Source organism: Lycium ferocissimum, chromosome 3, assembly GCF_029784015.1.
Source record: "Lycium ferocissimum isolate CSIRO_LF1 chromosome 3, AGI_CSIRO_Lferr_CH_V1, whole genome shotgun sequence".
NCBI classification, from domain to species: domain Eukaryota; kingdom Viridiplantae; phylum Streptophyta; class Magnoliopsida; order Solanales; family Solanaceae; genus Lycium; species Lycium ferocissimum.
The window spans coordinates 3,096,822-3,124,724 of NC_081344.1; the positions used below are offsets into that span (position 1 = coordinate 3,096,822).

Genomic DNA, 27,903 nt, shown 5'->3' on the forward strand with positions numbered 1-27,903 from the left:
AATATTAAGTTGTTAGGATAGGCCTTGGTTGTTTGGGCAGCTTTCTGCAAAACCTATCTTGAGTTTAAACATGAATGGTTGGTTGATTGCAAGAAAGATGCTTCTTGATGACAAAATAAAACTGAAGGACATTTTTTGTTGTTACCCTTTTCTCTGATTTCATTTAAAAGTCCTGAATATTAGATTAAGGAAAACAGAAAAGGGTGGTCCTGATGATTGCTGGTTGGGCTATCAATTCACTGAATTGTCTCTGTGTGAACATAGTATTGTCTTTATATGACAAATTAATTACTGTTACAGCTCGGTGGTGGTCCAACAAGTCTGGAGTTATTTTTTTTTATCGGATCTTAACATTTTTAGCTAGTCAGTTAAAAAAAATTCAACAGTCAAAGTTATTCGTAGCTGTCACTGGTTTCTACGCACAATAATACAAGTGTTTAGTAATCTACACTAGTTGTACAGTAACTATCGAGTGCATACTGGCTAAAATTTGTAAAAAAAAAATAAAGATTCAACATTATACTATTCAAACACATAAATGTTTAATTGTAATATCAGCTATGTTTAATTAGCGAAACCAAACGAGACTTAATTTTAATTTACCGGCTTTCAATTATTCTCATCTCACTCACAATATTAATTTAACCTTCTGAGCCCTGGTTTACTTCTCTATCTTCTGAAAATAGTTTTTTTTTTTTCCTCAAATGGATGTATATTTATTATAAATGTATACAGATGAATGCATCTAAATGAATTTTTCTGCTTGTACTTTTTTGGAGCTTGTGTTTGGTCGTTTGTCGTTTATCGGAGATATTAACAAATATGTTGAAAAGATCATTTTTAATTTTCTAATTCCATTGGAGTATTGTTGAAAGAATCTATTTGGTTTAAATTAGCTCAAAGTTATACCTACCTCATCTACCCAAGTAGGAAAAAACAAGAGGGAATATGAAAGATTATATATGCAGGTCGAGCTAATAAAAGAATAGCAGACTAAGTCCCTACTCAATAACTACTGGTCCACTTTTTGTTCTTTTCTTTTCTGATTGTCTTTTTCATTATCGGTACAAGAAAAAGATCTATATGGAGTAATATTTATCAGTTGCAAATATGTTTTAGTAATGGCAAAATCAAGATTATCACTAAGGCAGTCAAAATATAAAGAGGCAAATATACACAACGTCAAGAGGATTCAACATAAGGTATACATAGATAAATGAAAAGTTTGTTTAACCTATCTAGACTGTATCATTTTCCGACGAAAAGATGTTAATCGACTATCCTTGGACTGAAGTTTTAGTACTTTTCCTTTTCTATCAATATTGTTTATAGTATAATATTGACCTGAGATGAGTTTAAATGGAGTAGAATAGTCTGTGAAGATTCATATAGCTGATCCTGACTTATTTGGCACTGAGGCATAATTATTTTTGGTATGGACTTTTCCACTATAGACTAAGTCATAATGAGCATCTGGACTTCTACCAGTATATATTGTCTTTCTTTGCGTAATATTAACGTTGTTTCCTCTTTTTGATTTTTCTAGTCTTTCTAAGTGTTTCTACAGAGACCAGAGACTTTGACTCATCAAGTCAGCCACTTTCAGTGGTTAATCTTGGTTATTTAAGTTGTGCAAATAGAAGTATATCAATTAAGTTGACAAATATGGCTCCTGGAGGTGGTGCTAGTTGCAAGGAACTTGTAGAATCATGGCAAGATTTTACACTTTGTGACAAAACAAAGACAGAGCTAGACAAAAGTATTACACATATTGGTGAAAAGATTCAAAAGTCTTCAATCCATGAGTTGCTTGAGTGCCCAATCTGCGAAAGGTCCATGTATCCTCCATTTTACCAGGTAATTACTCCTCCTGTGGTTGTTCACATATGGTGTAACTGTCTATCTATGTTGCTCGGACTTTTCAAAAATAGTGACGGATGGAGAGTGCAACTTGTGTGTTTACCAGAGCGCAATCACTTTTGCTCAAACCTTATATATGTATTAAATATGCACTAAATATTTATAAATATTTGAATGTAAATCCAATTATAATTATTTATTAAACCATAAACTTCAAAACTAGGATCCTCCTCTGTTAAAAAACAGTTTTTTTTGAAGGATCCGACACCGGCGTGGAACCATTTTTGGATCGTCCAAGCAACATAGTTGGCTATTAAGCTCTTTAAAGTGTATTTTTTTGTAACGGTGGTGGTATCCGAGCCAGATGGCGCACCTCGACTATTCCATCGGGTACTTGTTACCTCCCACTAGCTTAGTTATCGAGTAACTCTACCCACCATAATTTAGCTTAGTTGTCTCTGCGGATTTAACCGTCATCTCCCATGGTTCTCGCCGTCTTCGTTGAACACGAGCCACACCCTTGGGTCCTCGCACTCTTTATATCATCATATTTTCATCCTCAAATTGAGTATTAGTAGTAGTAGTTTATTACCTCTGCATCAGATTGCTAGAATACCTATGAACAGCTGTATTTACTAAAGTATGTTCCATCATTTGCTAATTATTAAGCACTTGCATTCTTTGTTTCAATATTTTTATCTCACGTTCAGTATATAAAATCCTTGTAGTGTCCAAATGGTCATACACTCTGCACCAACTGCAAGACTGGAGCACATAATTGCTGCCCTACTTGCCAAATTGAACTGGGAAACATAAGGTGCTTAGCCTTAGAAAAAGTAGCAGAGTCACTGGAATTGCCCTGCAGACATCAAAATCTTGGCTGTCACAAAATATTACCCTACTATCGAAAGCTCAAACACGAACAACGTTGCAAATTTCGACCTTACCATTGTCCTTCCGTTGGATCAGAATGCTCGATAAAAGGGGATGTTCCAACACTTATGTTGCATCTCAAGGAGGATCACAAAGTTGATATGCATACAGGATGCACGTTTAATCATCGATATGTTAAATCGAATGCACACGAAGTTGAGAATGCAATATGGATGCTCACAGTAAGTCTTTTGCTGATTTTAACAGCTAATTTTGGTCATAAAGTCTGTTTAGTGATGTACAAAATGATAGTTACTTCTGCAAAAAAATAGTAATGATCCTGATAAGGGGTATTTTGTATTTTGCATTCTGTCTCAAACAGAGTATTTTCTTTTTTGGCCAATTTTTTGGTAAATGTTTGTCTTCGTATTTAAAGAAACACCTTAAATTTTGGGGAGGCTCAGTGCTTAAACTAGTCTTTGTGTTCCTCGAATTGAAGTTGCCTAAAAGCAGTATATAAGGCAGTACCCGAAAATGCCCTTCCCTTTTAGCCCATTTTTAAGGAACTAGAAAAAAAAAATTGGAATTGTTTCGTGCCATTCGAAAGCTCGGACACTCAAGAAATCTGTTGGACAGGCGGATGAACGTCTTTTATGTTATGGCTCCTGGATTGCACAATGACATATTTCACTCAATGCAGGTTTTCGACTGTTTTGGAAAACAGTTTGTCTTGCACTTTGAGGCGTTTTTGCTAGGTATGACACCTGTTTATATGGCATTTCTACGTTTTATGGGCGAGGACAATGAAGCCAAAATGTTCAACTATAGTCTAGAAGTTGGTGGTTTTGGCCGTAAGTTGACATGGCAAGGTGTTCCTAGGAGTATACGAGACAGCCATAGAAAAGTTCGCGACTGTCAAGATGGACTTATAATTCCGAGAAGCTTAGCAATTTTCTTCTCTGGTGGGAACCAGGAAGAGCTTACGTTGAAGGTCATAGGTCGTATATGGAAGGAGCATTCGACTAGTTAATGGTACCTATTAAGCAATTGTATAGTGTCAATTTTCGGAAGCTGAGTATATCATAGTTTTCCTTTTTCAGTATGTTGTATATCACCAGCCTCAGGATCACTTATGAAGAAAACAGGTGTGTTTGGTATGAAGGAAAATGTTATCCACGGAAAAATATTTCCTCGATACCAAACACACTAACATTTAAGTTGGAAGTCACAATCCACTCTCATGTAAAAAAATTTAGCACTACTAATTTGCATGAAATAAAGTTGATTTATTTCTTGATGCAGCTTGGGAGATTCTATCAATTCTTTCAAGTGATTTGTTTATTGAAAAGTATTTTATTCTAACCTTGATTTTTTGTCTATAAGTTAAATTGTTCAGCGAAGTTCTCTGAGGAAATTTTTTGCAGGCATATGGAATGAGTTATTTACAAGAACTTGTAAGATCAAGCAATAGTTTTTTAATAAAAAGAAATGGTCAATTTTCCAATCTCAAAAGGGGTCAATTTTAGTCCTTTCTTCCTCCCCCTCCCCTGATAAATTAAACTACGAACCTTCGTTGAAAATTATGACTAGTGAAACTTTAGATCGAATCACACATACAGTCAAACCTCTCTATGACAAGTTGACAACCATCCTTTTTAAATACTTAACATTTTACTATGATGATCAAGTTTTATTTGGAGCTGATTTTTCATATTATATGTTCTCTATAGTAATATTTTCTTTATATAGCAGCAAAAGAATATCTGAACAAACGACGACATTATAAAGAGGTTTGACTGTATATATATTTGTTATAGTTGAATAGAAAAAAAAATTAAAGATAAATGAAAAAGTGCATGACAATAATTGAAAATACGGGGACGTGCAAAGAGAGGGAGTCACGTACTAATAATTAGTAGGTAGAAATGTGTTGGTTTTAGCGGTTTAAAGAGCCCATGCGACTTTCCCGTTTAAAACAGAAAAAATCCATTCTTTTCCACAGAGAAAGAAAGGAAAAGAGAAGAAAATTAACAAAAGCAAAAACAAGAAATTTAAGAGAAATGCAGCCATGAAGCATCTCCCTTAATTCTCCTTCTCCTTTTATTTCTCTGATTTTCTCAATCTTTCATCTCCCCTTTTTTTCCAGACTCATTTTCCATGATAGATTGCTGTTTCTTTCTCTAAGAATTTTGGTATGTAACATTTCTCATATTTAGCTATATAATATTGTGTTTCATTCAGCTACAGTCATGTGTAGGGGGGGAGGCATAGGGGGTTCAATTCTTCGTTGAAAACTTATCCTACGTAAATAGCGCAAAAATGATTTTATTTTTTGCAGATATATATATAAGTTGTTGAATTCCTTGACATAAGAATTTTCTTTTTGAATCCCCTTGATTAAATTCCAGGCTCCGCCAATGGTCATGTAGCGATGAATTCGCGGATATCTAATATAAACATGTTGGTTCAACGGGATAAAGCACATTAATAATGTCCTCCTAATTTTCATAGTTCTGAATTTCTGGTGCTTAATTCCTTTTCATGATTGACAAATATATGTAGTGTTTCAAAAAGCAAACGACCCCTTGAGTCTTCTTGGTTCTTGCTTCATAAGTTTTTTCTTTGTGTGTGTGTGTTTTGAAGTGTGCATTCTAATTAATATCTTCTAAAGTTTTCCTAGGAAATTCTGTTGTGTTGCATACAAAATTTATATGGATTGATAAAAGCAGCATTTGGAAGAGAGGTTGAAGCTTCCATAATTGAATAACAATGTCGTGCTGTGGAGGTGGAGAAGAGGACGTTTACAGCGGTGGTCCGCCACCTAACCAAAATACAGCCCCTCCTAAAGCAGGCAATCCCTACGGTGGTGGTACACTCCTACTCGGAATTCTCTTTTTTATCTGTTCTCGTTGTTTACTCCAAATCAATAAGTACAAAGATATGCGTCTTGTACATACATTTTTATATGCGTCTTGTACATACACTTTTTATCATTTAACCATGCGTAAGTTGGTGGTGGAGGCGAGATTTTCACTAAAGAGGTTCAACATCAACTATATATGCATAATTTTTTTGACTTTGTATAGACAATATGGTTTTCCGGCAAAGGGGGTCGGATGAACCCCTTCCGTCCTCCTAGCTCCGCGTAGCTCCACCTTGGTTAAGTGATATATATTCTCAGTTTAGTTTGTAACTTAATGATTAAATTGTTGGGTTTAATCTAAACACCAAGATCAGTAAGAATTTCACACTCCTACCCTCTATTTTCGTATTTTCACACTCCTACCCTCTATTTTCGTATACTTGAAAGAATGATCTTAGCTATAGTATAGCTTTATAATTTTGTATCAAACTGATGATATTAAGCTAAAGCATTACTTTTGAAAAGAGAACATTGGTTTTATGCAAGTATGTTCCCTATCTACATGATATAGCAGGATATCATGTCCTTATCTACATGATATAGCAGGATATCATGCCCTTCATCTCTGAGTCAAAGGTTGGATAAGAGATGAAAGATGCAGATATTATATAGTACTAAATTTGATATACAAAATTTACTACTCCATTTGTTATATCAAACCAGCTTTTTTGGTATTGTAGTTAGTGATAGAGCAGAGCCAAGGGGTGGTACAAGAAATGGAGCTCCTCAGAAAGTTTTACCAATCGAGATACCGGTTGTGCCCTTGGACGAGCTAAACAAATTGACCGGTAACTTCGGTCAGAAAGCTTTGATCGGAGAGGGATCTTACGGACGCGTATTTTTTGCTAAATTAAGCGATGGCCAGCAAGCGGCGATTAAAAAGTTGGACACTAGTTCTTCATCAGAACCAGATTCAGACTTTACAGCCCAGGTGAATTCCCTAATAATATCATTTCTCTCTTCTTTAATTTTGTGGCAAGAAGTAAGGACCAGTGATGATGCAAGAAGTATAAGGGTGTTAAAAAATTACTGGAGTAATATATATGTATAAAAAGTAACTTTTGACCTATATACACAATACATTTTTCTATATATTCAGTGTAAGTTTCCGATGAAGGGTGTCCAGTCCACATAGGACACAGTTATACTACATGAAATTTGATATTTTTTGCCTATGCAGTTATCAACGGTTTCAAGACTTAAGCATGAGCATTTTGTGACTCTTATGGGGTATTGCCTAGAAGCAAACAATAGAATCTTGATATATGAATTTGCAGCTATGGGCTCTCTACATGATGTATTACACGGTATGTCAAATCGAACTGATAAAATTACTCTCGTGATTATTGAGCTTCACTAATACTCCCTCCCAATTTATGAGACACTCTTTCCTTTTTAGTCAATCCTAAAAAGAATGACACCCTTCTATATTTAATAGCAATTTAACTTTAAACTTTATATTTTACTGATTTATAGCAGCACAAATATCTATAGCTTGTTTTAAACCACAAGTTTCAAAATCTTCCTTTTATTCTTAAACTCCGTGCTAGTCAAACACCTTCACATAAATTGAGATGGAGGGAGTAACACACTGCACAAAGGCTTCAAGCCAAAAAGACATCAAATATATGCAAGATTTCTTGCAGCATTTTAGTTGATTGTTGGTTGTTTTCGTTGTAGGTAGAAAAGGGGTTCAAGGTGCGGAGCCTGGTCCAGTTCTTACCTGGAACCAGAGAGTTAAAATTGCGTATGGTGCAGCAAAAGGCCTCGAGTTCTTACATGAGAAAATTCAGCCCCCTATTATTCATCGCGATGTCAGATCCAGCAATGTACTTCTCTTTGATGATTTTACAGCAAAGATTGCTGATTTCAACTTGACAAACCAAACTTCCGATACAGCAGCTCGTCTGCATTCCACTCGAGTTTTGGGGACATTTGGCTACCACGCTCCGGAGTAGGCTTCTGGTTTATCAAGCTTTATAAAACAACTCATCGTTATAGTAAACATTAACACAAAAGAAATTTAGAATTGACAAGAAAAACACGCTCGCTACAATCAGTAGATAAATTAATATAAAGATATATTGTTGCGTAGGTATGCAATGACAGGACAGATAACACAGAAAAGCGATGTCTATAGTTTTGGCGTTGTTCTTCTAGAACTCCTGACTGGAAGAAAGCCAGTGGATCATACAATGCCCAAAGGGCAACAAAGTCTTGTCACTTGGGTAAGTTCTTATCTTTACCTCTTTGTTATTGGACCTATTTATACGAACAGTCTATTAATTCATGCTCGAACTTTCTGCAGGCAACTCCAAGATTGAGTGAAGACAAAGTGAAACAGTGTGTTGATCCAAAGCTAAATAATGACTGTCCTGCAAAAGCAATTGCCAAGGTTTTCTCACTGATCTTTGCTAGTATTATTTTGTAGAAAAACCAGTCAAAGAAATCTTGGATTACTTCATGTTATAATTTTCTAACTGTATTCCATTTATGGATTTTATGTATACTTTCCTCTCAGATGGCAGCAGTTGCAGCACTTTGTGTTCAATATGAGGCAGATTTTCGGCCAAATATGACCATAGTTGTTAAGGCACTGCAACCACTTCTCAATGCAAAACCTGCAGGACCTGAGTCTAATACATAGGCAGTGTCTGCTTTTGAAACCAGCAGAACTAATATTTTGGAGTCTTAACAAATCTATGATCTTCATATTTGGTTGGTGTTCTCCAATCCTCAAACAAGGGCATTCTTGTATTGTCCAACTAGCAGCAGAAGCATTAAGGTTGTGCGCTCTGAATCCAGTCTGCTTCTACATAATAGAAGACTTGAAAAAAAGTTTTGTGATTTTGTGACATGATACTGGCTATGAATACCAGTAATTTTACCTTTTGGGAGTTCGAACGTTCAGAGCCCTATGTCTATTATTCAAATGTATCACTTCTAAATTTTACAAGAGATCTTCAAGCCATTATCATCAACATGACAACTAATGAAAAAGAATGTACACAAATTACAATGGAGAAAGAGGAGCAATTATAAGCCGATCAGGAAATGGCGTTTTATTTATGAAAATAATACTTAATCCTACGAAACAGCTATGAATATTAATAGTAATACTTTCAACACATTGATATTTTTCTCTTCTTTTCAGAAACTTGAACCATAACTGCTGGTGTGAAATCCCAAGTTTTAGTCCTCCTAAATGAGACAATCATTATATTAGCTGTGTTTGAGGAACACAAATTAATCTTACAAAGAGAGATTGCTTTGTGGCTACAATAGAGCTTACGCGGTATTATCACTGTTTGAGATGGAACTCTACCACTCGAGAAAAAATCAATTAGAGATTGTCACCTCATAGAGGGGACAATGAACATTAAATACAAGATTACACACTGTAAAAGGTTTAGTGAGACATTAAATCAGGTTGAAAATCACACACATTTGGTTAACATTCTCCTCATTAGTAATTCAAATGAAGGATAAGGCAACGCAGCGCTTATGTAATTCAAATAGAACTCATAATCAGTGTATAGAATGAAGCAGTAACAGATAATTTCGCACTTCCATTTGGAGCAACAAGTTCAATGAAGGCCTCAACTGATATTGTAAACAAAATTTCGAAATAAAAACCAGAGTCTGAGGTAACACCAAAAAACTAATCCTGTCTTTCAATTTCATAAAAGCACATAAACAGAGTTAAAAATCAATAGCCTCCCTTCAAATCATTGACCACATCATATGGTATGGGGGTAACCGTCTCCAATGTAGTGCCTTGAACCATGAATCCTGGTTTGGGTCCTGCGGGTTGCCTTTTCGTGCTGACGACCTCTCCTCTGGCTTTGGCCTCAGCCTTTAGCTGGTCATTCTTCTTGATCCTTTCTTTGACTTCTTCAGTGCACCGGGAAGCCTGAATGTGTTCAATCCTCACATGGATCCTCTTTTTTAAGATTTTGTTACGAACCTGAGATAGAGAACAAGGAAGAACAAAGTTAAATAGGCATGCCATGCATTTTAGTGTGAGAGAACCAAAATAACAAGGTCAACAGGACAACAGATATACAAGAAATCTCAGCCCTTCGGACTTTCACATCAAGATATCCTCGATATCTGAGAAGAAGCTGACAGAAAAGAGATGCTGCGTATTCATCATTTCAGCCAAGAAACATTAGCATGTCTTTTAATAGTTCAGTTACATACTGAAAAGCTCCAGTTAAGTAGAAATCACAAAGCTTTCATGTTTCAAGACCTAATGATAACCTGTATTTGTCAATTTGATCTATACATTGATAACTTTTTACTATATGAGTTCATTAACTCCTCCTTTACTATTCCATTTCAAAGAAACTTTTTACTCTGTTAGTTCTCAAACTTCTCCTTTACTATTCCATTTCACAGAAAGTTTTTACTCTTATGAGTTCTTAAACTTCTCCTATACTAACAATTCCATTTGAAAATAACTCTTTTATCTAACAATAATTATAAAATAAAAAGTGATTTCTTCAATATGAATGAACCAGGAAACCTTACTTCCACTATTAAAAATGCAATTCAACATTTGTTATCCACGTAGCATTCTACAAACAATGCTCGAAGCTTTAGGTTAGTGGCACTATTACAGAGCTCCTTTCATGCATTTTACTTGGAAAAAGTAATGCTCTTCACTCTAAGGCCCTGAAAGCTCTTAATTCTATATTTAACTCCTTTCAAAAGGAAAGCATATGCTGCAAACACTCCATTTGTTTCCCGAGTCGAAATGTATATAATTATCAATTAGCATTCGAAAACAAAAATATACATGCAAATTCTCTTCGTGTCTATAAAATCTCCTTAGTAACCACATTTAACCATAAACCAAATTTTTTTGAAACCGACCTTTTCATGTTATGTTATATTATACACTCCATCAGTCCCAATTTATCTAATACTCTTTCCTTTTTAGTCTGTCCCAATAAGAATGACAATATATTCAGTAACAATAATTAAAATGATTTATAGACCACAAATTTCAAAAGTTCCCTATCATTCTAAAACTCTGTACCCAGACAAACACTTCACATAAATTAGGACTGAGTATAAATACCGACAAACAATGCCAACAACCAATGACTACTTTAAGCTACAAATCAACAAAAAATTAAAGAGCAAGTGAGGTAAAACATTCAATTTCACATAAAAGCAGCTAAAAACATGTCAGGTACATGTCTGTTTATGTTTATGTGTATGTGTGTGTGTGAGAAAGAGAGAGGACCTGTTTGTTAACTTCGACACCAACGGCGCGTTTGGTAACATTCCAAATACGACCAGTACGACCATGATAGAACTTGTGTGGCATTCCTTTGTGAATTGCACCATTAACCTTAATATCAACATAATCTCCAATTTTGAATATCCTTAAATAAGTCGAAAGTGGGATAACACCCTTCTTTCTAAATGCACGAGAAAATGAATCTCTAGTACGAGACCTTAATCCATGTCCTGCCGGCATTTTTTTTGTCTCTGTGTGTGTGTAAAGGAAGCAACTGAAACCCTAGTAGGAAAACCAAAGAGATGAATGTATATAAGGGATTTAGGGCTTTGTATGGGTTGGGCCGGATTATTTTTGGGCTTTACTTACAAGTTTTTGCGCGGATCGGCCTCTTTAATTCTTGGGAAAAGGACATGTAAAACTTACACAAATAGCTACCTTTTAATAGTTTCTGATTAGTTATAGCTATAAGTTGAAGATTTACAATTCATAACTGTTTTTGGCTGTATTTCAGTTGTATCTCGCATTTTTGAAATACAGAGAAATACAAAATACGTTAGAGTAAATTTAGGCTCTATTTTTGGAACATATTTTTTTAAAAAAAAAAATCTGAGAGAAAAAATAGGCTATATTTTTTGGAATATAATATTCTTTTTCTTTTTAAATAGTAAGTCAAATTAAATCAACCATGTTTCACACAAATCACTGAAGAGTAAAATCAGGCCCTATTTATGGAACAGTTTTTTTTTTTTTTAAAATTATGGGATTCAATTTAAAACTTTCCATAAATCACGCATAACGGTTTTTCTTCCATAGAAGCTTACGAATCTCTCTCAACTTTTATCACAATCAAAACTTTTTGAATTCAAAAACCACTAAAGATCTAAAAACTTCCAAATACGAAAAATATACACTGAAATATAATGAAATATGGTTAATTGTTTAAGAAATATAAAGTTGTAGTATGCGTATATACAATAGAATATAATGAAATATATCATAAACTGTTTCATAAATTAGAAATATAAAATGCAGAAATACATTGAAATACAACGAAATACAAAAGTCGTGAAAACAATGTGTAGTAAAAATAGGCTCTATATTTGGAACATTCACTATATTTATACAAAAAAAAAGAAGATAAATACATTGAAATACAGCGAAATAATATGCCGAAATATACTGAAAATTAAATATACTGTTTGTTAATACACTGAAATATCCGAAACATTTTATCAAACACTTGGTGGGCATGAACCTCCACAACTCTCATCAATGGTGTTCTTGAAAGAATCATTGCTACAAAAAGGACGTTATCCGGAGATAAAGACTTTCAATGGACTAGTTAATAAAGCTTCACTCCGTCGTCCTTGTTGTTAGGCTCCTTTTTCACTTCGTCGTCGACCATGGCTTCGCTCCGTAATTTTCTCAAAGAACTTCTCTTTTAACTTTCTTCAATCGGCCTTCAACACTATATCTCTTGGCAACGTCATCTTCACCGAATAGCCTCCATTATTCGTCTTCGAAATCGCCATATAAAGCCGATCTTCTCGCTCAACATAAGGCACTCTAGCCGATCCTTTGCACTCATATGAACAACAGATTTCACCCTTCTTGTAACCCTACTAATAATTTCTTCTTTAGGAAACGAATATGAGATTTCACTCATATGAACAACAGATTTCACCCTTTTTATCCAGAGACCCTGCTGCTACTACCGTAGGATTTTCGATTTATACGAGAAAACGAGATGTGTGTGATGGAATAGACAAAAAAAAGGAGGGAGAAAATAAATTTGGTAGGTGAGAGAAAATCAATTTAAAAGAATAGAGATAGAACGAGAGAGAGAAAGAGGTGAGGGAGAAAATTGATTTGATAGGTGAGAGAAAAATATTTGAAAAAAAAAAAAGATTGTGGGTAAGTTGAGAGAGAGGTACCTTATTTTTAGGAAATACACCGGCTACAAAAACAAGCTATATATGGTAATTTGATAAATAATTAAGCTATCAAATATAATTTTTTAAAAAATAGCTATTACTAATAAATAAGTCTTAGAGGTAGTTATGGGCTGTAAATTTTTCAAAGGACATTGTGTGTCCACTCAGCCAAACTAATCCCACATTTAATCATTGTTTGGGCTTAATCCCACCAGGAGTCCTGTCGACCCAAATTAATGCCAAAAAATGGCCGGCCGACCTAAAATAATGTCAAGGCTACCCGGCCCCACAGCCCAGGCGCTTAAAAAAAAAAAATAAAAAAAAAATAAAAAAAAAAAAAAATATGGCGACTAAGTCGCCACAAAAATCCCTACCTTCCAAGGTGGGGATAAGGTCTGCGTACACTTTACCCTCTCCAGACCCCACATTATGGAATTTAACTGGTATGTTGTTGTTAGTCGCCACAAAAACGACACCACTAAAGTCTCCACTGAAAAAGGCTTTTAGTGACAATTAAAAAAGTCGCCACTAAAGGTTAAATATCTCAAAACATGTATAGTATGTGTATATTTAGTAAGAAAAATCCCAAAATATATATAATATGTGTATATTTAGTAAGTATATACAAGAATGATACATTTTTATATACATGTGTTGGAATTATATATACACTTTATATACAAGAATGATACAATTTATATACATATGCTTGAATTAATCATACATTTATTATACATCAATTATACGTTAATTATACATTTATTATACACATATTATACAATAATGATATGATATATTTTTTTACATATACAATAGTGATAAATATTATATACCATAATGATGCGGTTTCTATGATATATTTTTTATACGTATGATACACTTTCTATACAAGACTACATATGTCGGAATTATATATACACTTTCTCTACATAAATGATACATATTATATACAAAAATGATACAATTTTCTATTCTATAATACACATTATATACACAAATGATACATATTATATACAAAAATAATACATATTATATACAAAAATAATACATACCTTAGTGATTTATATTTTATACAGTTTCTATACATTAGAGATAGGTACTGATACATATTTTTATACACAAATGATACATATTATATACAAAATCGCCTCAGAGTTTTTTGGGATATTTCTTACTAAATAGACACATATTATATATGTTTTGGGATGTTTAACCTTTAGTGGTGACTTTTTTAATTGCCACTAAAAATCCCGATTTTTCTGTAGCAGCCCTTTAGTGGCGACTACAAAAAGTTTTTTTTTTTTTTAAAGCACCTGGGCTTTTAGTGGTGATTTTTTAAATCTTTTCTGGTGACTTTCGCCACAAAAGACTTGCTATATTTTGGCTAGCGGATGGAAATAGTTTTGGGCTAATTTTTGGGTTTTGCCGCTAGAGATTATTTAAAGCCATTTGTGTCCTTTCCCCTTAATTCTTGCTCCTCGTATCAATGGTCTTTAATTATTTTCCCTGCTACCTATTGAATGAAAATATTTAGATCTGTTTCGTTCTCGCTCGGCATAAATTATGTAGGAATTATGTTATGTGATATAAGTTTTTTTACTCCCTTTGTCTCAATTTATGTGGCGTCATTTGACTAGGCATGAAATTTAGAAAAGAAAGAAACTTTTGAAGTTTGTGGTCCAAAACAAGTGCTATTAGATATATGTGTGTGGAGTCGTAAATCATCTTATAAAGTTAATTGTTTCTAAATATAAAAATCTGACATTCTTTTTAGGATAGATTAAAAAGAAAATTGTACCACACAAATTGAAAACATAAGAAATAGTATTTTTCAGATTATGTTGAAAGTTAAACATAAAATATTCCGAGCAAAATTTAAAATTATGCCGCGCAAAAAATGATGAAGGAAAAAAATTAAAGACCACAAATTTAAGGGCCAAAAATTAAAGACCATCTCAAAATAGGACATTTGTGCGAATGACCCTTTACTTATTTGGACGCTGAATTGGCTGACAGTAACTGAGCTTCATCTGATTGGGTCTGTATGAATGGGTTGCGCCAGTTACTTTTCAGAACCTTCATTCTAGGCTTCATCAATGTGAATTTTTTTGGGGATTCATCCTTTGGGAAAGTTACAGATATGTATAGTTGGGCCAACTAATATACCAACGTGACCGATTAGTGCATATATTGTGTGTGTTTGGTAGAGCCCAAGACTTTTGTAATCCCAAAATAAATTTTTGAAATCAAAATAACTCATTACAAAAAAAAAAAAAAAAAGAACCTAAATAGGCTTCACGCACAGATTATGTGCGTAAAAGGACCAAAGTGTAGTTTTTACACTAAAGTTCTTTTACGCACATAATCCGCTGCGTAAAAGAAATATAATTTGTCTTTCCATCGGTCCCCCCAAATTCGAAAAAAAAAAAACGAAAAAATCAGCCGTTAAAGGTCCCTTTCCGAGATCCCACGTGATCAAAAACATCGTTTTCTTGTTGATTTCCAACCCAAAAGTAGTATATTGAAGTCTAGGAATAAGTTTCTTCGCAATAAAGCGGCGTATAATTCAATTCAAAAACTCAAAATCAAAGCTTCAATCTAGGTATTTTACTACGATTTTTCTATTACATTATTAACCTAAGCATTATTATGTGGATAAAAAAATACTTTTACGCACTTTTTTTGTGCGCAAAAGTCGTTTTTAGCCCGTTTTTCATTTTTTATTTTTTTTTAATTTTTTTTTTCTTCATTTGTTGTTAATTGTTAATTTATTAACCTAAGCATTACTATTGTGCGAATATGGACAAACAAAATAAATTTTACGCACTGTTTTTGTGCGCAAATGTCGTTTTTAGCCCCTTTTTTATTTTTTTTTATTTGTTTAGTTGTTGTTAATTTGTTAATTGTTTATTAGTTGCTTATTTAGTATTTGGTAATTGTTAGATTAGTTATTTCAATTGTTAGACTAGCTAATTATTTATTTAGTTTTTGTTAAGCCAATTGTTTATTTGTTAATAATTTGTTAATTATTTGATTAGTTAGTTTCTCACTTTATTTAATAATTATATGCTAATTAATTTTTTATTATTTGATTAGTTAGTTAATTGTTTATTTATTTACTTGCTAATTAGAAATTGAAAATCCTTAGTTTAGGATTCAATCCTTTGTATAATTTCTCGGTAAAAGATTACATAACTAATACTACGTATTAGAGATTAATTAAAAAAATAATGATTAATTTAAAATACGTAAAAAAATATACCACTTTAATCCTTACTTCATTTATTAATGATTAATTTAAAATGCCTAAAATAGATAGGACACCACCATAGAGCCGGGACCCTTCGACCCGTAGAGGTACTTTATCTACGCATGAGCAATGTATGGGATGCACCGTATCCTCTAAAGTGGTCCGTACCCGTTTGGGGGAGTCAACACGGGATATTCTAGAGGTTGTTCCCCCACATCCCCGTGTCATAAATATACTACGTCGGGGCGTATACCTAGGTGCATCGAGGTCAAGCCGGCTAGTGCACGATAGGGCTCTAGCGACGCTATGATTGAGCGCCGGCGATCGGAGACCCATACATTTCATCTCCGCATTGGCGAGGCTACCATCACCCCTGGCAGATGTCGAGGTGATTTATGGGATTGATAGACAGCATCAGACAGAGTGGAGCCTCCGAGACGCCCGCATCGCGAGGAGATGGCTAGGCACCGGTTTCGAGCCTCTCGGCAGGGATATGCGTGGACGGAGTTGGTTGTTGGGGTCCTCCCTCCATGCTCACTTGCGCCTCGTAGATCTGCAGCATCCGATTGGCGATGCGGCGGCACAGGCTGATGTTGACCGACGTGCTCGCTTATATCTTCCCATCATATTTGGGGGCATCATGTTCTCGAGCATGTCGGGTGCGGATATGAGCATTAGGTATATGCTCTTTATTGAGGACCTAGAGCAGCTGGGATGTTATAGTTGGGGCGTCGCTGTCCTGACTTACATGTACGTTAGGATTTGATTGAGCCTCTATGGGCGAGAGGGTTGAGGTCGCTGCATTTAGCCCTCTTCTTCAGGTAATATATTTAAGTGTGTGTAGATAAAACACTAAATATATTTTTTCGAAACGACAACGATAAATAATTTTTTTGATGACTATGACGATATAGGTGTGGACTAGGTTGAGACCTTTTTCCCCATAGCCATCACCCTCCCGACGACTATGTTCGAGGATATGCCATACGCGCGGAGAGATGGTCGCGAGGCCGTAAGGTGTGGAGACGCACCATGTCATTCTCCGTTAGGATTTAGACCGCACGACGGCCCCCGAGGTAAGTTTTTTTGATTTAACATTAGTTTGTTATTTTTGTTAGTCTTTTATTGTTAACTAGTTGAATTCCTCTTATAGGCTTTCATACGGACGCCGTATGATCGATTTTAAAAATGGGCGTTTTGTCTGGTGAGCATATGTGGACCGCACGGTGTCCATTGATCCATATGGACATCGTTGAGCATCACGCACTCGATCGTGTATTACGGCAGTTTGGGCATGTGCAGAACATACCCGTGGCTACATATTGGGAGCACTACCACTACACCAGGGACGAGCGTTCGATCGACGGTGCGGCATGGCGGGAGCGTATGTGGAAGTCAACGTGGAACGAGAGGATGACGACTCTAGTGGCGGTCGGACATGACACTCCGGTCCATGAGTATAAGACTTGGTACATGCATATCACTCGCTCCTTGGTTGCCAACCCCTCGACGCCGCGTCCTGATGGCCGAGGATATGCATCACTCTCAGGAGCGTACGAGGCGCTGGTAAGTTTATTCAATCGTCGTCTTATTATGTATTACTTTATGAATTTATTCAATTCTTAAAATTTGCAAATATATGCAGCTACGGATGACTCTGATGATACGCCATGAGAGCATTCCCCTTACGGAGTCCACCGACCCTGGGATAGCGGCATATGCGGCACGGATAGTTCATCTTACCGACACTAGTATGACACAGGCATAGGAGTGGCATCGTGTCGATGAGAATATACCAGAGGGTGTTCCTGAGGGTGGTAGAGCTGATAGAGGTGGGCGGGGGGCGAGGTGGTCGGTGGCGCAGAGGTCTAGTAGATGAGCCCGACGATATGTCCGTCGAGGGCTCCGTCGATCTAGATACCCCTTCTTCTTCGTGCCGTCGACTTCACCGAGACCTGGATATACGCCTGAGATGTTCCCACATTATGATCCTTGGTCATCATTTCCGCAGGTGCCAGTTGGTGATCTAATATGGGAGGCGGAGATGAGGACTTGGATATTATTTTCGATGACTAATTTCTCCATTCTATAGCCGGGCCTTCGGCACCATCTGCATCTCCGGCTCCGTGGGCGGCTCAGGAACCCTCTCACATGCCATCTCAGGAGCCCGTCGACACACAGGTTTGTTTTTTTACAATAAAAAATTGTATTAATTAATTATTTTATTAATCTAAACTAAATTATTTACATGTATTATAGGTTCATTCTTCTCCGCGCACCGCGTGGACCGTCTCCGCCTTGTCCGGATTGACTTTGTCTCCACACGGCTCCGGGTAGCGCTCAAGAGACAGGTTGAGGAGCCGGCTGAAGGAGCCCTCGACCGACCATCTCATGAGGCCGTCGACACACAAGTTTGTTTTTTTTACAAAGAAATAATTTATTAAATAATTGTTTATATGTTATTCATGTTTAGTTTATGAAAAATAAAATTGTTTATATGTTATTTCGGGTTCATTCTTCAAGCTCTCGTGGTCCCATTCTCCGATTGAGTCATCTCCGAGGCATCTACGAGGCTACTCGTGTGAAGACCGCCACCGTCTCCCACAAGAAGCATATTTTCACCAAGTTTCGAAGAAGGGAAGAAAGGATGATCATGGCATAGATCATCCTGTCATTAAGAGGAGGAGAGAGGGTCCTGATGATAGTGAGGGTGGTGGGGTTGGCCTTAGGCGTTAGGAGATTGTATATTTGTAAATAAAATGTACATTTTATGTTAATATTATATATATTTTTGGGTATTATTTTTTTTTAATGATAATTAGTTATTTTAGTATTTATTGTCGATTATTAATAACTCATGCGACGTCCTAGATTAATTAAAACCCTATAAAATATGACAATTAAACTTAAAGATAACAAGTTTCCAAACTTACTTCGGAGCACTTTACAACCCCTAAAACGACGATCCAAACATATATGTATACTTGATGTAATGAGACGACATTATTGTAGGCTAAAAAAAATATTAAGTTCTATATAAAATATTTATATTCCGACGTTTTGAAACGTGACTAATCTTCGGTCAAAGTACCAAAAAACTTAAAGATAACAAGTTTCCAAACTTGCTTCGGAAAGCACTTTACAACCCCTAAAACGACGATCCAAACATATATGTATACCCGATGTAATGAGCCGACATTATTGTACGCTAAAAAAGATATTACGTTCTATATAAAATATTTATATTCGGTGTTTTGAAATGTGACTAATTTTCGGTCAAAGTATGGAAAAAAGCTTAATTTTAGTTTGATTTCCAAAGAATAAATTGTGGGGGACCCGAGGCCTCTTTTAGCAGATTATGTGCGTAAAAGAACTTTAGTGTAAAAACTACACTTTGGTCCTTTTACGCACATAATCTGTGCGTGAAGCCTATTTAGGTTCTTTTTTTTTTAATGGGTTATTTTGGTTCCAAAAATTTATTTTTGGGTTACAAAAGTCTTGGGCTCGTGTTTGGTATGGTGAAAATATTTTTTAATTTTATTTTCCTTTGTTTGCACTAGATCATCTTGAAAAATGTTTTTCTCAAAATAGAATAAAATGTTTTCCTTAAAATTTGAGTGAATGTATTTTCGGATCAATAAAAACACACCAACGCATTCCAAACCTCATCCTCGCACTATTCACCCACCGCACCCCTAACCCTATCCACCCCACCCCTATCCCCACCTACCTACTAACCCCCACCACCTACCCCCGACCTCCCCCCCGCCCCCCAAACCCTCGCCACTAAAGTTGCACTCTATATTCAAAAACCTCATAATGTTTGCTTTGAATATATAGAAATGCTCTTAAACTAATATTCTTTAACTTGCGTACCAAGAACAACAAAATGAGTAGAAAAATCACTTATTTTCCCATACAATATCTTCCGTCATACCAAACACACCCGTTGTGTATAGGTATATATGTATATTATATTTATAAAATATGCATGGTATATCGACATGTTGGTATATGTATAGACAACCTATACATGAGGTACATATTTTATAAACTAGATCACCAAAGGTATTGAGCTGTAATTTTTTCTTATCCTTTCTGAGTTAGTTGGTTATTAATTAACTTTTTTTTTCATTTCTTATAATACATTGGTCTTTTAGACTACGGTTTAAAGATGTCTAGTGAGCAAACTGAAAATCTTACGAGAACACATTAGACCACGGTCTAAAAATTTGTAACACTAGATGACCGTCTAATATTTTATCAGTCACATAGGCTTTATTTGCACAACTTTGAAAAATAGCTATAAAATCCAAATGATAGCTTTAAAAGAAATATTTACCTAAATCTAGTGGCGTACGCAGGATTTTTTGTAAGCGGTGTCAACATTTAAAGAAGTAAACAAATGAATAAATTGTTATAACGTCATGTTAAAAGAATATTTAAATCATATTAATAAAACATAACTCACATTAAAAAAATTTAAATCGTATTAATAAAACGTAACTTACATAAGAAAAGAACTTATAAAACAATAGCAGCAAATAGTACGCCCTCCCAGAAATTGAAAAGGAGAATCGGTAATTTGTCTTCAAAGTTAGAATTTAAGTGACTAAATTATCATGAAAATTGATTCTAGCTCGGCTGGTAAGTTTGGTCTTTTTAAAGTTAGGAATGATCAAGTCGCGCACTGTTTAGCAGATTTAAAAGAGTGAGGCTGGTAAGTTTGGTCTTTTTAAATTTAGGAATGATCAAGTCACGCACTGTTGAGCAGATTTAAAAGAGTGAGGCAATTAAACAAGTTAAATATATCAACCAAACGTCCAGCAAGGAATCAAACTCAAGACTCTAGTGTATAAAGCAAGATGCTAGACCAGCGAGCTAGGCTGCTAGTTATGTCAAAGGTGCGTCACTTGTATATGTTATACTATAAGTTTTCAGATATATCACATATATATTTACTAAAGTTTCTGAACGAAGCAGTTTAAGATGACACCCCTCGGCATAACGTGGGTCCGCTCCTGCCTAAATCAACCTTTATGTTACTAAACTCGTCATGCTAAGTTACATACTTTACAGTAAATTTAGAGTAGAAAATAGCAGCTGCTGACCTGCATGCTTACCTGCACCGACACTACACTAAAACATTTAAACACTCAATATATGTCCCTTTTCTTCTTTTTTTGGTTGGCGGTGGTCCAAAATTTGTTCCTTTTTTTTTATCATCTTCTCTACATACATGTGTGTCTTTTTACGTAGTTCTATATTCAATGTCCCCCACTTAGCTTGTTGCATTTACTAATGGACCCATTGTATAGTTGGGATTTTTATGGTAATTAGACTGAACTTAATGTTATAATATACCAAAGTTTCTTGAGCAAATCATTTGAACAAACGAGAAATTTTACTTTTTTAACCTCGCGAGAGAATAACAATTGTCAGGGCATTCGATTCGCCTCAACTCTATTAAAGCTGATGCTGTTGCCGGAAAACTCAATGTAATATCTTCAAATATTATATGAAAAATCAGACATGTAACTTTAATATAACCTCGCTATTCCTCAACTTTTGATATTCTGGAAAGTCAATTGGGAAGAGGCTGGAAACTACATTTGCACCTCTGATTATGCGATGAATGTATCATAAGAGCTGACAAAGCACGTTTCTAGTCATCCCTGAGAATCGTACAGTAGGAAGCACTTTTTTTCTTTTTGTTTCTTGTAATTTTAATATTGTTTGTATGTATATGTTTAAACTAGGTTTTGACAATGTCAATTTCTTTTTATAGCAGTGGCAAAATGATGATGTGGTGATGACGCATCATTTTCCGGCGCCGAAAATTTAATTTTCAGTGATTTTGTATTTTCTAGGCAACTAATACATAGTTGAGTGACTTTATTATTATAAAAACTAGATTTGTGGCTTTAATTAATGTTATAAATATTGAGTTTAGTGATTTTACTGTACAAAAAATAACTTTTTACCGTTATTGTTATAAAAAGTAAATTTAGTGTCATCAGTGAAATCAACTAAAATTCAAATTAAACACGGCACATGGTCGATGAGGGAAGTGCATTCATGTACATGCATTGATTGTATATGGCAGAGTAATCTGTACAATGTGTCCCAAATAAGGTTCACTTTCATCGATGCTAGCTAGTGGTCCTAAATCTCAGACAATGTTTTATCCTCGTTGTTGCCCTTTTCATACCTTTAATCAAACGCAGGCCTAGAGTAGTTACCCATTTCTCCCTAATATAGAGAAGCAACAATTTCAGAGACTACAACCTATAGAGTTGAAGGAGACAAGATTATTCTAAGGCTCTTCCTCGAAAGGGAAAATTTCCCCTTTCTTGTAGTACTAGTATACTATTTCCTTTGTCCTCCATTTACTCCATTTATATGAAGGTGTTTGACTGAATACATAATTTAAGGATGAAAGACTTTTGAAATTTGTGATCTGAAATAAATCATAAAGACTTGTGAGGCTGTAAAATGAGAAGTTTAAAATTAAATAGTTACTAAATATATAAATATGCCATTTATTTTGGGACTAACTAAAAAAGAAAGGTATGTCACATAAATTGGGACAATTCTCACGTTTTTATTCAGCCAAATTATCTTTTGGTCCAACACTGGAATGGACCAGTACTACTTCAGTGAATTGAACGTTCCTCAATCCATAACCACAAGAGTTTTACAACCCTTTAGAAGTGATTATATTCATTTTTAAAGTATTTTTATAGGGACTTTTCTATTTTTTGTATGTCGAAATTGGAAAAAGAGATACAAACGGAGAGGAAGAATTAATCATGAAAGAACATGAAATCATTCTGTTCAAAGGTACGAGAAATAGTTTTCTGATACATCTAAAAATCTAAACCAAGACTAGAAATTTTTAACAAACAGGATAAAAAATCGTTACACTTTTGCTACAACAGTGCATTTCTCGACTAAAATTACGGCATTGAAGAAGTAAGCTCACTGATCTCATTACAGAAATCAGATAAAGGCATTCTGTCCGGTAATGAAATTAGAAGTTTTTGGCTTGCTTTCTCACTTATCTTCTCTTCCTCTATTTATAGTATTTGGAGAGCTTCCTCTCTTGAGATGTACTAAATCCTCTCTTGAGATGTACTAAGGCACAAAATTTATGCAAATATACGGGGAGATAATTTGGCCAAACAGGCTATAAGTACTACTAATACGAAAAATAATGTAATGGATAATAACAAAAGTTACAAAAGTGTACCCGCATATTGAACTAGAGAATAGAGAAAATTTGTAGGCAAATCTTTACAAGTGTAGATCTAAACTCACATGATCTTGATGAACTTCTTCCTTCAATTCATACCCAAATCGGCTTATACAAATCGAGCTATTATTAGTCGTTGGAGAAGGCTTCAACTCTCCATTAACATGGTGAGCAAAATTAGGAAGAGGAGAATAAGAATTATGATGAACAGCTGCAGGTACTCGCCATAACGCCAGTGGACTTCCATTAAGTCTACCAGTTTGCTCAGAATAATGGCTACCATTATTAAGATAACTTCCATTTATACCACGACTTTGTTGAGAATAATAGCTACCATTATTAACATGACTTCCATAAAAGCCACTAGTAGTATTGTTCATCGGTGAATGAAAATAAGTACCATACTGAAATTTTGCATACTGAAGATGAGCTCTTTTGGCATGTTGACGTTCTCTTTTATGTGCATTTTGATGGCCTCCTAGTGCTTGTGAAGTTGGGAAGTTCCTGCTACAATACTGACATTCAAATTTTCGGTTGCTTTCGCCGTTTTCTCCGATATTATTACTGCCTTTTGTTTCTTCTTGACTAGGGTTAGTACCTAATTCTTTGCCAAAAAGCCTAATGGCCTTTTCTTTTGTTGGTGTTGGCCTAATAAAGGGCAGTTGGGAGAAGGACTCAACGTTCATCAAGTCTTGAGTTTCTCTATCAGTCCTCTCCATGAATTTTTGTGTTGTTTTCAATATAGAATAAAAGGGTTTAGAAGAGAGAATAATGGGGGAAGCACAAGGGAGAGAAGTATATATGTTGTGTATATTTTTGGAGTGGGATTGATATATGAAGTGCTCAGATATCCAAAGGTATTACTATAAGATATGGAGCTGACTTTTCAATACATTTATTTGTATGTTCATGGTAACAGACAATGCTAAATCACAAATCTTGGTGTATCTTTGAGATCATAGCTAATTCTACATTTGACATTGATGTTAGGGTTTCAGAACAAAAGGCTATTCGGTCCCCACATTGTGGCCATGTGGATTTATGTGCCTCCTTCATTTGAGTTGAGTTAGAATGTTTCGTTATTATTGTATCATAGTCAGATCTCAATATCCGAGTTCATTGTTTATCTAAATGTTCGACCTCCATTTTATATACTGTCTATGTTTCCGATGTTCATTTCTGAGCGTGCAGGGTGTTGAATCTCACAACGATGAGATGTGGATGTAATGGATGTATGTCTTTTTAATTAACTTTATGAGCTAACTTTTGGAGTTGGGTTACGCCCAAGATATTTCTTTATCATGGTATCAGAGTCATGTCTATTTCAATTCATTGTTTTATCCGATGTTGAGTCCCACATACATTGTTTCTTAGAGCCATGCCTTAAATATTGTTCATGATTTAGTTGTTCAGTTCTGGACGTGTAGGAATTCTTTATATAATATTGGGCAATCGTCACCTCATAAGCTAACTTTTGAAGTAGAGTTACACCTAATGTCCATTTCTTTATCAAAGGCTCATATTGATAGTTGATAATAAAAGAAAACTACTTATAATGTGTAATGTATAGAGATATGTTGTTTAACAAATTTGGACGTTAATTCTACAAAAAGTCCTTTCAGTTCGGTATCTGTCAATATAATTGAAACTAGTACAACTTATATTAACTTTGTTTATTCATTTCAAATGATTCTTTCTTAGGACCTAACTAGTGTTGAATTAAATATCTAAATAGTCACCACCTAATTATCTCTTGTGGGTCTATATCTAGCTAGCAGGACCAGGTACTTATAGTTGGTGATGCTTCTTTATTACTATTGTCCACTTTCTTGTGTTGTTTTCGCCATCAATTCAGCAAGATGCATGGTCCCATATATGTAAAGATAAAAATAATTAGGACTATAGAGAGTTACTACATGATATTTTCTCACACACAAAATGTGCAATAAAATAAGCATAATATATTTTATTCCATCTTGATATAACCGATCTCATTTGATGAATATAGGCCGGCAACTACGAGATTATTCCTTTTTTACTGCAAAATCTTCAAAATTTTAGCAGTATCAAATTAACAGATCACTTAGTTCGTGTGCTCGAACTTTATTTGCCTGCCTTTATAAGGAAAAGGGCCAAAAATGACCCTGAATTATCTCAAAAGGTCCAAATATATTATTCATCCATTTATTTTGCTAAAACTATCTATCCGCTCACCTATTCGGCTCATTTTTACCTTTAAAACTAACATACCTCTTTTTTTTTTTTTATTAGTTTTAATTTATTTATTTTTAGTTTTGTTTTTCTCTTTTTTCTTTTTAAAGTGACAATTAAGGCTCAGATCTGTCTTATGCTCAGATATAATTTTTTTAGTTATTATTTATTACGTATCATATTCATTGGACGAAATAGCAATATGACATGTAATAAATAAAAATTAAAAAAATTATAACGGAGCATAAGACAGATCTGAGTCTCAATTGTCACTTTAAAAAGAAAAAAGAGAAAAAAATTTATTTTAAAAAACAAATAAATAGAGGTCTGTTACGTTAGTTTTAATGGTAAAAATGAGTCAAAAGGTGAGCGGATAGGTACTTTTAGTAAAATAAATGAATGAAAGTATATTTAAACCTTTTGAGATAGTCCAAGGCTTTTTTTGCCCCTATTCCGGCCTTTATATATATACATGTCATATTTTGCAATGCGTGCATATGTAATGCATATATTGAATAGGCTCGATATACATATCTTGAATTGGAAAATCATTTATTCTTTAATTACTTTCCAAATTATAGATAGAAATTTGTGTTTGCCATGGCATGTTTTGACTCTTGAAGCTAAAGGAAACTTTTTTTCCAATCACCTGGTATTCGGGATGTTGTAACCCCTACTTAATTCGTGCCGCGTAGGACACATTTGTAGCACAGGTGGATCTACAATGTCCATTATGTTATTAAATTTTTTTTTACTGTGAATTCAATTGCTATTGTAGTATATATTGAAACTATTGTGCTAATCCATAAACTTCAAATTTTGGATCCGCCTATAATTCATAAGGGGTAGCGCTCGTTACTGAGAATTTCTCTTCTTCTAGAACTCGAACCTGAAACATTCAATTAAACGGTGGAGGGATCAGTTTATGTACGGAGACAAGTTGTTTGATCAGTTTGACAATAATGAAAAAGTTGGGTATTATTTATGGTAGTCGCAAGTTAATAAGGACGATCACATGAATTGTGTTCCCTCAGTTACTTCATGTCACTGCTAAAATAATGGTCCTTTCTTCTTTGATCATATTTTAGATGTTGACATAAGAGACTATATACACATACGGTAGATGATGTTAATTCATTTCCCGTCCCCCACCCTGCATATATTTGTACAATTCTAGGTGGAAAAGTGACTTATATAATCAAACATATTCAGTAGATAGCTTCCCATTTTGGTGCAAATGAGATAAGAATATGTTGAGAGGAGGATCTAGAATTTTAAATTTATGATTTATGGAGTACAACCTTTTTTATTTACTGGGTTTTGAATAAATTATTTATACATATTAAGTGAATTTTTTAACAAATACAGTGTCCGAACCAAAGTAACTGAGTTCTGCCGAACCTATAAAATCAACTGTGATCCGCCTTAAATAATCAATTGCACATTCTACATTGTTTTTGAATATCTAAGAGTATATGTAAATGTACAATTTGTACTTAATACTTATGTTATGTTTCTATAAAACACGGGCTTTTTCTCTAACTGTTATCAAGACAAAATTAATTATAACTGCTTCATTTTGAGTTTAATTTTATACACCGTCAATCATGCATGCAACCAAAGAATTTTGTAAAAAGTAAAAGAGAGACGCAAAGAAAATTTTCTAGGTTTGGAATAAAGTTTTCCTTTCACTTTATTGAATTTTTCCTACCTCAGCAATCATTTTCTGGTCTTTCTTGGTAGTTTCTACATTTGTTATCAACTGCCCTACAAATACAGATAGAACCAGAAAAAGAGAGTGGAGTCGAAGTCCATGCCCTTTGTGGGACTTGCTACTTTTCTTCATAAGCAATGTTTTTGGCATCATCATATACAATGGTCCCTAGCTTCCACTTCTCCTAAAAAGTACATGTATATTCTCTCTACATACCTATATTATTATCATTCAATTTTAATTATTATACACTGATATTTTAAATAATATTTACTTGTCAGGTCATCTAAAAGACAATTACAAATAGTTGCGCTTAATAAGTGAAACTAGTTACTTGAAAAATACAATCATGACTCATGATAGCAGCTACACTATGTAATAACTAGCTATTTGGAAATCACAACTAGACTTCTCTGTAATAGCTATTCTCTGCAACAACAATCACTCAAATAGGCAAGTTTTTTTTGTATTCAATTTTTTTATGCTATATTTTACTGTTTATATCAAATTTTTACTTAAAACAACAGCACCCATCATTACAACTTCAATGAATTTTGCAACCTTCAACGAGCAATTTGGAAAGTCAAATGCTCTTGTGAACTTGAATATCTTTTAGATCTAAAGTTTAA

The 27,903-nt window shown here is 34.6% G+C and overlaps 4 protein-coding genes across 7 annotated transcripts; 2 read left to right on the forward strand and 2 right to left on the reverse strand.

The window, feature by feature from the left end:
* The first annotated feature begins 989 nt into the window (after positions 1-989).
* On the forward strand, positions 990-4,034 carry LOC132049277 (E3 ubiquitin-protein ligase SINAT2-like). 2 transcript variants are annotated; one of them, XM_059440027.1, is made up of 4 exons: positions 990-1,202; positions 1,568-1,857; positions 2,589-2,975; positions 3,434-4,034. In XM_059440027.1, exons 2-4 carry the CDS (start codon positions 1,666-1,668, stop codon positions 3,761-3,763), a joined length of 909 nt encoding a protein of 302 aa, XP_059296010.1. In that variant the 5' UTR covers positions 990-1,202; positions 1,568-1,665; the 3' UTR covers positions 3,764-4,034. The 2 variants fall into 2 exon arrangements, with proteins under 2 accessions (XP_059296010.1, XP_059296008.1); XM_059440025.1 differs by lacking the exon at positions 990-1,202 and having other exon boundaries at positions 1,223-1,857.
* A 655-nt stretch (positions 4,035-4,689) lies between these two features.
* On the forward strand, positions 4,690-9,385 carry LOC132049276 (probable protein kinase At2g41970). Of its 3 annotated transcripts, none has more exons than XM_059440024.1 (8): positions 4,690-4,925; positions 5,463-5,602; positions 6,337-6,587; positions 6,837-6,963; positions 7,337-7,610; positions 7,752-7,884; positions 7,965-8,051; positions 8,178-9,385. In XM_059440024.1, exons 2-8 carry the CDS (start codon positions 5,503-5,505, stop codon positions 8,301-8,303), a joined length of 1,098 nt encoding a protein of 365 aa, XP_059296007.1. In that variant the 5' UTR covers positions 4,690-4,925; positions 5,463-5,502; the 3' UTR covers positions 8,304-9,385. The 3 variants fall into 3 exon arrangements, with proteins under 3 accessions (XP_059296007.1, XP_059296006.1, XP_059296005.1); XM_059440023.1 differs by having other exon boundaries at positions 4,692-4,925; positions 5,414-5,602; XM_059440022.1 differs by having other exon boundaries at positions 4,694-4,925; positions 5,405-5,602.
* LOC132049278 (large ribosomal subunit protein eL21z/eL21y-like) lies at positions 9,206-11,193 on the reverse strand. The gene is made up of 2 exons (XM_059440028.1): positions 10,911-11,193; positions 9,206-9,623 (listed from the first exon to the last, which is right to left on the reverse strand). The coding sequence occupies exons 1-2, from the start codon at positions 11,145-11,147 to the stop codon at positions 9,366-9,368; spliced, it is 495 nt and encodes a 164-aa protein (XP_059296011.1). The 5' UTR covers positions 11,148-11,193; the 3' UTR covers positions 9,206-9,365.
* Positions 11,194-23,260: 12,067 nt separating this feature from the next.
* Positions 23,261-24,348, reverse strand: LOC132049279 (zinc finger protein 8-like). The gene has a single exon (XM_059440029.1). It carries the CDS (start codon positions 24,066-24,068, stop codon positions 23,391-23,393), a length of 678 nt encoding a protein of 225 aa, XP_059296012.1. The 5' UTR covers positions 24,069-24,348; the 3' UTR covers positions 23,261-23,390.
* Between the last annotated feature and the right edge of the window lie 3,555 nt (positions 24,349-27,903).